Source organism: Pezoporus wallicus, unplaced genomic scaffold, assembly GCF_028554395.1.
Source record: "Pezoporus wallicus isolate ANWC-B61680 ecotype Strahan unplaced genomic scaffold, APGP_CSIRO_Pwel_v1 contig_8702, whole genome shotgun sequence".
NCBI classification, from domain to species: Eukaryota; Metazoa; Chordata; class Aves; order Psittaciformes; family Psittacidae; genus Pezoporus; species Pezoporus wallicus.
The window spans coordinates 1,419,824-1,432,603 of NW_026636754.1; the positions used below are offsets into that span (position 1 = coordinate 1,419,824).

A 12,780-nucleotide genomic window follows, 5' to 3' on the forward strand; every position below is an offset into this window, starting at 1 on the left:
TATAAATTTACATGAGTTCTAAGCTTACAAAACCACTTTCAGAATGGTTTTTTTTAGAGTTTCAAGGCTGGTTTGGGGAATAGAGATTAACAGAGTAAAAATTGCAAACTTTTACTATACGTAGATTGACTGCACTGCTCAAATAGAAGCTCAGCACTTGGGTGAACACAGTATCCTTCACCTCCTGATGATCAGTTCAAATACAGCAGATCCCTATACATTCATATTCCCTGTCTGACTGCTTTAGACATGGTGGAGGGTTGGTAGAGCAGAGGGAAAGGACAGAACAAGCTACCACATAACACCACCTTTTTGTTTTCACTCCTCCCACAGCCTAATCTTTGAATCTTCCTCTGGGCTCCATACACAGTTCATCATCTTCCTCATTTATAATCAACTAACTGGGCTCCAAACCTACTCTTGAATTCAGTCCTCACTATGGTAATACCACACAGCCAGGCTCCCTGGGCTCAAAATCCATTCTTTGTTCTCATATTTATTCACAGACAAGGTTAAGCACAGCGACTAAAACCAAGTCTCTTAGGGCTCCTCCTTAGCTCTCTATGCTTCTTTATGCTCTATTGTGGTTGAGACCATCATCTTCATTAGACATGCAGGCAATCTGTGGAGCATTTTCAATTCTTCTCTTATTCCACCTACACAGCAGTATCATGCCAAAATACTGTCATTTGTACTTCCCCAAAATCACAAAATATTCAGCTGCTTGAAAGCTAAAAGATGTTACCAAACCTACCTATCCCTTCAGCCTGCATTATCATGTCACAGGACTGTAAACTCAAAGACTGCAGAAATCCTTCTTGCTCCATAATCCCTTTTATTTCATCTTGGCACTAAAACTCCTTTACCCCCTACGTTTGCATGGCTTCACACCTTCAAAGCCAGACTCTGCTACATAGTACTTACTCAACCCAAGTTGGCATCATTTCCTTACCCACCAGGGCTACCTGGATGGATCTTTTTCCTGCATTGCTGATCCTTTCCTTTTTACAGAGGTTCTACATATAACAATCTTCAAAATCCATGTGAACAACCTATTGTATTTTCTGTGATAATACCCTTTCCACAAGCTGGTTTTATATGGTCTTTAGTCTTTCTGCACACACATATAATGATAAAATCATTAGTTACATGATGGCATCTGCCTTAATGGACAGACTGTATCTCTTCTGGAGCAGAATCTGCATAAATCAATGGAGGAAGAAAGTTCACTGTGTGCAACAAGAGAAGGAGAGAATGTGTGACAATAAACCCAAGAACTATCTCGAACTCTCAGTTATTCACAAGCATGCTGGCAACCAAGGTTCTGGTGTGCCTGTCTTCTGACTGGCTCCAAACTTTCTATTATTTTCATTACTGTGCCCACTTTTTATTTATGCCTTCAACACAACATACACAAAACAAACTGGAAAAGAGAAAACAGAAGAATTCATGACTGCACATTCTCTGCTTTCACACCCCAGTGTGATACTTACCAGCTGGTCTCATCAGTTCTCCACCTAAACCCCTGCAAAGCAGAAAGAGCCATCAGAGAATAACCTACCTCAAGCAACCTGAGTGCATTGCCAAGTGAGGAAAAAAAACTCAAAACCATTTCAGAATGAAAGCAGATCACACAATACCTGCAGGTTTGTATCTGACCAACTCTAAAATACTTCTTTTTAGATCAACTGCTGTCTTGACTAAAGCTTGATTTACACAAAAGCTTCCTGAATACTTTCTTTTTGCAACAGTGTGTTCCTAGACTAATTTTTGATGTGAATAATTAAGACTCAAGTTCATTCTGCTTTCTTTTCAGTTGCTTCAGAAGCATTCCAAACCTGCGGGACTCGCCACAGGACCTTTCAGTCATACAGCCTCTACAAGCTTCTGACTTCTACAACTAAAAAGCAATTACAGGCAACTTTTAAACAAAATCTACGTTAACCAGCAACTTCATTCACAGGTGCCATTTTCACAAACGGTAACTGGTTTACTTCCTTGGAGAAGTTTCTCACCCTTCTCTCTTCACCATCTCCGTCCCTGCTGAAGCCCTCTCCCGACTAATTTTGCACAAAAAAAGGGACTAAAAACCTCCAGGACATCAGAAAAGGGAGAGAAACAAATGGCTCAAGATGCTTCAGACCCTTCTGAAGTGAGTGAGTGTTACACAAGGATGGTCTCTCAAGCTCAGGCTTACCAGCCCAGGTAACCCTGCCTCAGCCTTAGCCTGGCTGCTGAAAGTGCTGGGAGGAGAAAGTCTGAACTGGGCAGAAAGTGGGCAGAGAAGCAGCTTGGCAATGGCAGGGCCTGCTTCCATTCTTCAGCCTCTCGTGTCTCTGGGCAGAGAGGTTTCCTCCCAGAGCTGAGCAGTATCTGCTGGTTACAGGGATATCCCCACGGTGCCGTGGGCTCTGCTTGGGGCATTCTGCTCAGTGTCACCCTCTGTGGCTTAATTTTTCCATTTTATGAACCTTTGACCCCGGCCCTTCCTTTGGATATTTCTTCCCTCAGCTCCTTATTCTTGCCTGCCTTCACTTTTGCTGGAATATTTCCTCCCTGAGGTGTGCCAAACCCTTAATCACCTGTTTGTATGGCCAAGCTCTGGCAGAAACTCCCAGCAAGGGGGGGAACAACAAAGACTTTTTGTTTATTTGCTTGGTTTGGGGTTGTTTTTTTTAAACCTTTTCTTCCCTCCTCTCCTCCTCCCTCCCCACAATAAAATTAGCAGCTATGCTCAGAAGGCAAACTTAGCAACCTTAACAACCCTTAGAACTTCGTTCTCCAGTTTACCCTTTTATATGAGCTTCAAAAGCCTAAATGTTTTAAACAAGTTTTTCCATTCCCTACAAGTAGGTGCCTCCTGCAACACGCACTGGGTTTCTGACTGCTCAACATTTGCATTGGTTTGACAGGTAATACAGAGACGCCAACTCCACAATATTCTCATTTGCCATAGATCAGCACTTCCTTTCATTGGGAAACTTTTGCTTTCGACAATCAATGTATTAAACTCAACGCAGTAATCCACAGCTCAGTTTATCATCACAGGAAGCAAGCACAGATTCCACATCACCATGCTGATAAGGTCTTTGCATTATCTACCCCACCTTCCTGCCATGTTGTCTGCTCTCCAGCTTCTAAACAATTTAAATTAGAGAAGAAAGAAGTGATGCAAGGAGTCGAGACAGCGGCAAAAATAGAAGAACGATGTGGCAAGGCCTGCTTCCTCCTCAGCACTTCTTTTTCCTTCATTTTGTCCTCACCCATTCCTTGCCTTTTGTCTGTCGCCTTACTGCAAATGAGTATAAAATAATGATCTTGTAAATTTGTTTGGTGTGCAACAGAGTCTGCTGATGCAAGGATTCAGATAGGGACTTCTGTGCAAACTACAAAGCAAAAACTGAGTCATAAAGGCTGCTCTTCTCCACTTCTGCACACCGCCAATAAGGAAGTCAGGCCACTTAGAGCTACTCTTATGTTAATAATTTGACAGCTATCCCTTCCTCTGGCATTACATCAACTCAATTTAATTTCAGCGTTTAGAGCTTCCCCAAAGACAGCTGTCCCCGTGCAAAGAACGAAGCATGGTGACAGCGACTTGTACAGTAAGATTTCCATGTAACACAGAAATTAATCAAATCCATCTCTGAAGGCACTGAGATACTGTGTGTTCTCCTCTGCAAAGCTCCTGAAGTTATTTCTTGCCTACACACCACAGTATGTCCACCAATATATCTACAGTTTGCTCCTTTTCCACAGCTCATATATATTTCAATTTCAAGAATTGAGAATTCTATCAGAATCCTAGATCTTCCCTCAGTCAGTGCTTAGTTTGTCAAACATGATGCGCATCTTTCTATTAACTTTATCTCGCTCTACAGTATTTCACTAAATTAAAAAGATACGGATCTACCTAATTCAGAGATTCTGAATTTTGCTGTACTGTCAGTATTCTCTCTTTTTTCTTCCAAGGACACATCCACAAGTTGCATCACATTAATAGATGTACCTGTTTCAAGGTTTAATTATTAATTCAATTTGGAACTTGACTGATGCAGTGCCCAGGCTCCATGAGCTCCTAAGCATTCCTTCCTATGTACACTTCCACAGCAAAGCTTCTCTCCAGAAACAGCTTAGGATGAGTCACAATTTATTTGTGGAAAATATAATAAAAATACACAATCCCTTGTAGAGCTGATGAATTAAGATTACTGACCTCAGGATACTTGTATCTAATTACACAGGCCTGAATCAGAACCAGTGGCAGTGCTGTTTCCAGTGCACATGGAAGTTCGAGGTATTTTTGTCGATCCTGCTTTTTTTTAGTTATTTAAAACCTGCCTTTTGTGGGAAGCTTAGAATTCATCTTTAAGATTATAAATAACAGTAACAGAAGCTGTCAGTATATACATTTTTATAAATACCTGAACCTGAAGTTAAAACTACTGGAATAGCTCAAGAGATTCACTCACAAGTATTCGATTTCCAAGTAGCTAAAACCACTTGTTCAATGAGGATTTTCAGCTCCATACGAATTGTAACCTATTATTTTCCATGGGAACTCTGTCTCAAATAGAATCAAGGTATCTTAAAAGGTCCATGTTACATACTTACTCGGCTTGGGAAGTACAAAATGGCTTTATCACAAGTTACGCAGGGGAGGAAAGAGATGCACCTCTGAGACTTACAACTCTTCAAAGCACAGTAAAGCCCGACCTCCTAGAACCACCGTGTTACTGGATGCAAAAAACAATTTAAACTTGGAAGAACTGTTAAGATGAGCTTTGTTGCAGGGCTGGAATTATTTGCTGATTAAGTTAATATGCCTAAAAACCTCTTACGTAGATGACTGCCAAGAAACACATTTGCCCTGAAACCATCAAGATTAGTTGCTACCTTAAAGGTCTTTGAAATGAGACGAGTTTCTCTTTTGCCTAGCACCTGTCAACACCTACAGGCTACCCTATGCTTTTGGAAAGCTGATGCTCTGAGGATGACAGTCCAACTCAGACTGGCTGCTCCTCTAGAACCCTAAAATTGCTTGTCTCATGTAGCTGACCATGTAATACACACAGCCAGTCTCTTCATATATTACAAGAATGAGATCAGAGCAAAACTCAGCATGCAGCACATTGCACTACCTGGATCATCCAGTGTGGGAGTTGCTGCCCCAAACACCGGGCATCCTGTCAGACCTTCGATGGGAACCCTGAGGGCCCAATGAATAGAACAGAGCTGAAACACAGAAGTGCAGTGCATCTACCTGATGAAAGTCCAGTATATCTATCTGCAGTACTTCCATACCCACCCTGAAGTATCCTGTTATCCAATCCTGTGTATGAGGTCCTACATTATCAGACTTAGAACTGGCTACAAGAAAGGAGGTAAAAAATATTCCGAACATCTATTCGGTCAAATATTCAGTATGTTCACCTTGTATCAGATGATGCCTTTTTAAAGAATCTTAACAGAATTACCATTAAAAAAACTTATTTCTTGAGGACTTTTCAAACTGAGAACTAGTACAATGTCTCAGATGCACTACAGAAATATATCTGCTACAAAAAATAAGATTTTAACCATGCGGGTTCAGTAGAAGCCAGGTTGATTCAAGGCCAGGTTGGACAGGGTTTTGAGCAACCTGGTCTACTGGAAAGTGTCCCTGCCCATGGCAGGGGGTTGGAACTGGATGAGCTTTAAGATCCCTTCCAACCCAAACTATTCTATGATTCTATGATAATATACATAAGGCTGACCATTAACACTGTGTTTAAACTGGCAGACTGACTTCCTATCCGAAGTAAAACAGTTTAAGACAACAGATGCCACAAGCCTTTGTCTTGGGTTTTTATATACAAAAGTAACATTTGAAGCAAATAAAAGATAGCTCCATTTTTATAACTCCATTACCCATAGAGCACAAAACAGGCATTATGGACAAATACTCTAAGTGACATGGTTTGCATACGACTTGCTATGACTAGAGCCCTTTTAATACAGAAAAATCAGGCTCACTGTACAATACTGCACTGGAAGTACATATGCAAATTCTTAAACCAACCAGCTCCTCAAGACAAACTCGTGCTTCAAATGTGTCAGAGTCAAGACTAATGGAAGGAAGTACATACTGTTGTGCCTGGACTTGCATCCTCCTTTTTCAGCATACTATGATAAAACCAGAAAAGGACTTCTAGAGGAAGACAGAAAGATACGTCTGGTCTTTAAAAAGTGTTAATCCAGTAGAGGACAGGATTTTCTACATTTAGTATAAACAAATTTGATTGCTTCAAGTACCCTCAAAATCGAGAAGCTGGGCAGGATAACTCAGAACTTGAACTGCATCCTGTGTGAAGAGTAATTCATGGCCACCACTGAAAATCAGGTCAAAGACATAGCAAGAGCTGCTAAAGAAAGTAAGATCGCCAGCTACGTGAAGGTCTCCATTAGAGCACTTTGGCTTTATCTTTTTTGACTTGAGGTACTTACGGATTCAATGGAATCCTAACCATTAGACAATGAAGAATCTCACAACCCGTTTTCCAGCTTACAAATTATAAACTGTAACTTCACGTTTCATTTTTTTTTAAATCACAGCATTTTTACACTTCACTTCCTTTCCCTTTCTCGCAGGCCAACACAGTATCTGAAAACAGCTTGATCAAAGCATTAAACCCCATTCAGTCCGCAAAAGGAAAGCTATGCTTGTTGCCAGAAGTGAAAGCAAAGTAGCTAATAAACAGTTGAGACCTGTGGCCTGATGCTTTTTCTGAATGCAGTTTAAAAGCCAGAAGCACAAATAAAACACACAGGTTTTCAACATTCCTACAAGATGTTGTTACACCGAAAACTCCCGGTAGCAATTTCTCAAATGGAAATCTTTGGAATATTATGTGCAATAATTACTCATCACAAAACAAGTTTGGCTTGTTTCACTAAATGCTTGCCCAGCAATACTCATATTGCTGGTTTGTTTTTATAACCTAGTTTATTTTTCTTGTCCTATTTTAAAATGCTATGCATACCGATATTTTAAAATACGGATTGTAGTAGACATCTCTGTGTCAGCCTAAGCATTAGAATAAACAGCAGTGAATCAATTTTGCTTGGAGTTGAATTAGAAGTCTTATCTAGAATGAAAACATTTCTGTAGGCATCTTATAAATACCATTAAGTGCAAGAAGTGCACATTACGACAAAAACAAATTACACCCAAGCTCCACCCTGACATTAAAGAATTTATGGGAGCCAAGACAGCCACCCACAAAGGCACTAATATACAGTATCAGCATTAAACCTGTGTGCCAGTACAAGCTAACTGAGGAGGAAGGAAAGTTTCACATCAGTATGTACGACCCTCATAAAATAAATTTTAACTTTTCTTTTTTTTTTTCCAGAAAGTTTCAGGATATAAAAACTTACATTAAAATTTTTACATTATAATTAATAATTAGACAAAATAACTACTCTGACTTGACTGTTTTCAGATATGCTGTGTGCAAAGAAGGGAATCAAACTGCCCAAAAGCTCAAAGAATTTGTCAGTTAAAGCAGGAAAAAACCTGCGTATACAATCATTAAGGGATAGAAGTCATTAATTGTGTTTTGACTTCCTTACATTTAGGAAGAAACTCTGAAGTCACATACTAATTTTGGTTCACGTTTACTTAACAGTTACTTAGCACTGGCAAGGCAAACTGCCTTTATTTCCTGGAAGCTTTAATAAAGAGGAAATGAAAAACAACACAGTGAAACTCATTTACATTTTCTTTGGTGCAAGGGATGAAAACTTGCATGGAACCTTTTGTAATACTCCTGGCCTACTCAGTCCACAGGATGAAGAAAGTAATTCTGGGGCTTAGATAAAAGCTCCTTTAATAAATAAATAAATACCTTTTGGACTCATTAACTTATTAGGTAAAGGTCATTTCTATAAACCTATTTCAACCATACAAGTACTACAGTACAGGTGAATAATGAGAAAGAAATCCATTGCAGACTGCTGCAGCCAGGAATTAGCAAGCGTATTCTGGTTCACATTCTGTCCTGCCTCTATCACAATAGAGAGACCAGTACTTACTGCTGTCCCACTAATCTAACATGCCCTGGGAATTGTACTCTCTAAACACCATAACCATTATAAAACAGCATCAGCCACTGTAATAGGCAGACAAAGCCAAAGGAATGCACGCACTTGCATTTGGATGACCTGCGAGAGACTGGCAGTCTATGGTAGGTGTAAATAGCTTCTACAACCCAAAACACCCCCAGGATCCTACTCTTTTCATTACTTCTAATTCAAAATGCAAACAATTATTTTTTGGCAGCTATTTTATTACCTGTACAATTGACGACTTCGAAGCTGGGGGAAAAGAAAGCAACAACCATTAGTATTAGCAGAGTGAGTTTGAAGTGTTTTCATTTTTTCTCCTCACGTGCAATGTCTATATACTGTAAGCTATGCAATACTTTGGGTTATTCTAAAAATAGAATTCAAAGGGAAAATATTTAAAGAAAACCCCCCTCTTTACAGCCATTTGAATTTTACATTCAAAGAAAATCAATTTAACACATAGATAAAGCGCTGGTTGTCTTAATTCCAAATCCTAGCTGCTCCTGCACATACCCTGGAAGGTAGTTTGGCTTTTAAAAATACATTTGTTTTCCACAGTTGGCCCTTCTAAAATGATCATAAAGGATTAAGGCCGTTGTAACAGTACAGATACCGCTGGCCGAGATTTCAGGCATTTCAACATGAGAAAGTTAAACAAGGACGAAGATACTTTTTCAACCTGTACAAGCAGCTTTCACCTATGCACAGCATTAAGCAAGCAGCTGTATGCTTTGAATCATAATGAGTAAAGCTGACAGCTTTAGTGCATCGAACTGGGACTAAAGGTACTACACATACTGCAGTAAAGGAGTAGGAGCCTGAATGAAGTACTGTCTGTTCCATTAGGTGAAGAAACAGGAGGCAAAAGAATAAAACAGCATGACTTTTAAAGGGACAAGTCAGGCAAAATTATCTCAGTAGAAGCATTTTAACTTGCTATGAACAAGACTTAATTTGTCATAAGTAGAGAAAAAGACAATACACCAGCTGAAATACAGAATACGATTTTCAAGGTCTATAAACAACTAAATCATGGATGCAAAGGTTTAGCAATGAAATCCTGATAAAGAAGAATAGAAAGGACAGAATGGACTCGCTGGGAGATCTCTCTTGAACATGGTCACATTAAGGCAACAGCCATATATCTACTTGCACAGCCAGTCCGTGTGTACAGAAAGAGGGAAGAAAACCAAAGTGGAAAGAAAACCAAAGCAAAACCCCACGTGGTATTTCAGGAGTACAACTAGCAGCAACAGAGAAAGGGGCTTAGCTAAGAGGCTGGGAGAACAGAAAGGGACCAAATACAAAATTACAGTGGGATTAAGGACATCTAGCTATCTGGAGCATGCGTCCAACTTACTGTTTGTGGGATTGCTTCCTTTTAGCAAGGGGAAGAGGAAAGAAGATGGAGAGCAGCTGTCTAAATTGTAAATGTTTTTTGTTCAAAAATAATACAACATACCAGGTTAAAAGATACATTTATACTTGCTACACACCTCTTCATGGATTTGCTTGAGTCCCTCCAATGATTTTTCATCAAAATAATGTGTTACAGATCTGTGAAGGTATACAAATTTTTTAAGACTGCTTTCCTAATCATGCTAGATATAATTTTTCTTCCATGACTTCACTGTACTTTCAAGCAAAATCAATAATTTGATTTTCAAATTACATTCATCAGAAATATGCAATATTTAATTCTAAATAGTTCAAACATAATGACATAAATCCTTTCCTTATCGCGTAGCAAACTCATTCTTAAAGGACTATAAAAAACTAGTGTCAGTTCCTAATAGTATTATCATCATTAATAAACCAATAACCTTTTCTCAGCTCAGCTGAATTATGGACTCTAACACTCCCATGATTTTTCCAGCTATTTCAAGTATTTCCTACTATTAAAAATACTCTGCATCATCTTCTCTAACTTTTTTTCCCTTGAAAAGGGAAAATACAAATTCTTTTGATAGACACTGCTGGCAGATGCAATTGCTACTTGTCAATAACTCAAGCCCATAAAAATCAGTACATGCTTTTGATATCTGTTATTTGAATTCATCTCGGTATATTCAGCTTGTACAAACAACAACATTAAATTTGTTCAAAGTCACCACTTCAGATATCTTTGTGTGACTGCATTAAGATGTTCACAGAAGTGAAATACAAAAGGTTTATCGGTGAGTAATTATCCAACTTGCAGAACAAAAATAACCCAGAAAGTCTGGTTTTTTTAAATACATTTCTTCAGTGTACATATACCTTTGACTCCTGCACTCTGGAGTCTTATTTTCCACTGCCTTTAATCTTAAACAGCCGCTCATCCCAATTTACATCATGCTTGTATATAATTCTGCTATGATAACTTCCAAATTCTAGTTTTTGCAATAGAGATCTTCAACCATTTCTCACATGTGATTCTTGTGATAGAAAGAAAAGCTAAATGACTCGTTTCTTTAATGACAACATTAAAGCAAAGACATCTGCAAATAATTTTGTCAATTATTCCGGCTACATCACTTATACGTAATATGTGTGTATGTATACACACATACACCCTTATACAGATAAGAGAGATACAAAGATATATCTATATATTTGGACCACACTCAGCAGCAACAATTAAATCAGTCCAACAAGCTGCTTGAGGAGGTATTTCTCTAACACTGATGACGAGGCTGTCCCCTCACCAGGAAGACAGCATATGTACAGGGAAAGGGGGATAATCTATATTTAAATTACAACTTTGAACTCTCCAAGTAAGGCAGCAAATAATCCCACTTTCCTGATGATGACTTTAGACTTCAGTTTATAACATCACTGAACAAAAGGTTAAGCCTTGGCATGACTGATCAAAACAAACAAAAATTCCATGGAAAAGAAGTTCAGTAAGATGGAGATTTCCATACTTATACTCAGGAAGTTTTCAATAGACCAGACATGAAAGGAAAATTTATAGTCTTAGATAATCTTGCGTTTATACCTATTATTCTCTTCTGCCAGTTTACACAGTGCATGGGTGATCTCAGCACAGGCAAGAATTGCCCCATGGCGTGTGTGCAGATCTGTGCCCACTGATAAAGGCAGAAGTCTTGGCAAAACTGAAAGAGATGAAATAATTTATTATTTTTTTTAAACAAAGCACAGTGATAGATCACAGCTGTAAATGCAACCAAGTCTGCCTAGAAGTAAGATGGGAAAACCATTTCTGGGAAGTCAGGCCAATGTATCCTGGCCATCATATAAAAAACAAGTTTCAAAAATATAAGCAAATTCTGACAAAGCATACTAAGCCACAAGGAATTTTGCACTCCAACTACCTCCTTGTTTGCAGTAAACGAAATCACATACTTGCTATTAGGCATTAGGCTGGCTGAGCATTAAGGAAAATGAGGCTTGTGCTTCCATGAAATTTTACTTCCCTGTAAACTGCGACCTTCCCAGACCACTACAGGGAGCCTTGGTAAGATCAGGAACTACAGACCCACCTGGGTGTCAGCTGCAGCCTTTCAGCCATATTAAAAAGCAGCTGGTACATCCTCAGAATCTCAAGCGGGCCAAGCAAAGGAGCCTGAGTTCATGCTAAGAAATATTTGATTACACACACAACAGTCAAAGAGGAATTCTTCTGGAGATGTCAGACTGGACAAGACAAAACAGATCCCCCCACCCTTTACGACATCAAAGCCTATCAACAAAGCAAAAGCTAGGAATCTGAAAGCAAGCTGCTGGAGCTGCTGCAACAGAACTACACCCATTTATTCATCTCGGAACTGGTAGGGTCCAGTGTAGCTGGATCACTGAAGTGCAGTCCTCAGACAAAAAAAGATCTGGCAGTATCTTATAAATGTTGCATAAAATCTGAAAACTGGTAAAGCTGTTAGTGTCACTAACATGCACGGGAAATCTCCACTTTTATTAAGTCATATTGCATGTTTAAATCTTCTTAATACATTCTGCTACATAAGCCTGAGGGCTTGCTGTGGCACATGACGCAGGATTTATTTGTTACCTACCCACGTTCGCCATGTATTCAGAAGCCCGTGGAGTAAGGTTATGCAGAGCCTTGGTTGAAAGTTCTCGAATAACACTGAAGATGAAAAAACCATTTTTGGGGGGTTAGCAATTTAGTAGAAGTAATGGATTAAAAAATAACGTCAGGACCAAAATGAAGGCCCCAGCAATATTAAAAATTACAGTAGTTTCTGTCCATTCCATGCTACCCCCCTCAAAAAAGCCAACAAAACCCAAGAGTGGACAAAACAGACAGCCTACAGCTAGCTTTTAGCTATGTGAATAGAACTTATTGCTGAAAGAGACAAACCTAAGTGTGGATGGTAGAACCTGAGGGCTCATTCTCAGCATTGGCAGGGCCACTACAGTAAACTGTTATTATTTCTCATGATGCAAACTATTATCAGCACTGATATAATCTCATTTGTGTTATATGTACGCATTTTAATCTCCATGAACACTGAATATGACTAAGCACCATCTCTATGCATGAAATCTACTTTAATTATGATAATTGTATGGTGATGGTGTTTACCCCCCACATACACCATCTAACATATAAATGTGTTTTATTGATCTATTAACAGATTAAGGTCATGGCAAAAAGACAGAATTCATAAACATGTTTTAAGTGACAATACAGTAGGGAGGCATAGATGA

General features: G+C 39.0%; 1 protein-coding gene across 3 annotated transcripts in view; it reads right to left on the reverse strand.

The window, feature by feature from the left end:
- The window catches only part of TBCD (tubulin folding cofactor D), a 122,387-nt gene that overhangs the window by 34,044 nt on the left and 75,563 nt on the right, over positions 1–12,780 (reverse strand). For all 3 annotated transcript variants that reach the window (XM_057401396.1, XM_057401399.1, XM_057401397.1), the window contains 5 exons: positions 12,123–12,196; positions 11,090–11,207; positions 9,606–9,666; positions 8,336–8,358; positions 1,494–1,525 (listed from right to left, as the gene is read on the reverse strand). In XM_057401396.1, coding sequence (XP_057257379.1) covers positions 1,494–1,525; positions 8,336–8,358; positions 9,606–9,666; positions 11,090–11,207; positions 12,123–12,196 — 308 coding nt within the window. The remainder of the gene's footprint in view (positions 1–1,493; positions 1,526–8,335; positions 8,359–9,605; positions 9,667–11,089; positions 11,208–12,122; positions 12,197–12,780) is intronic.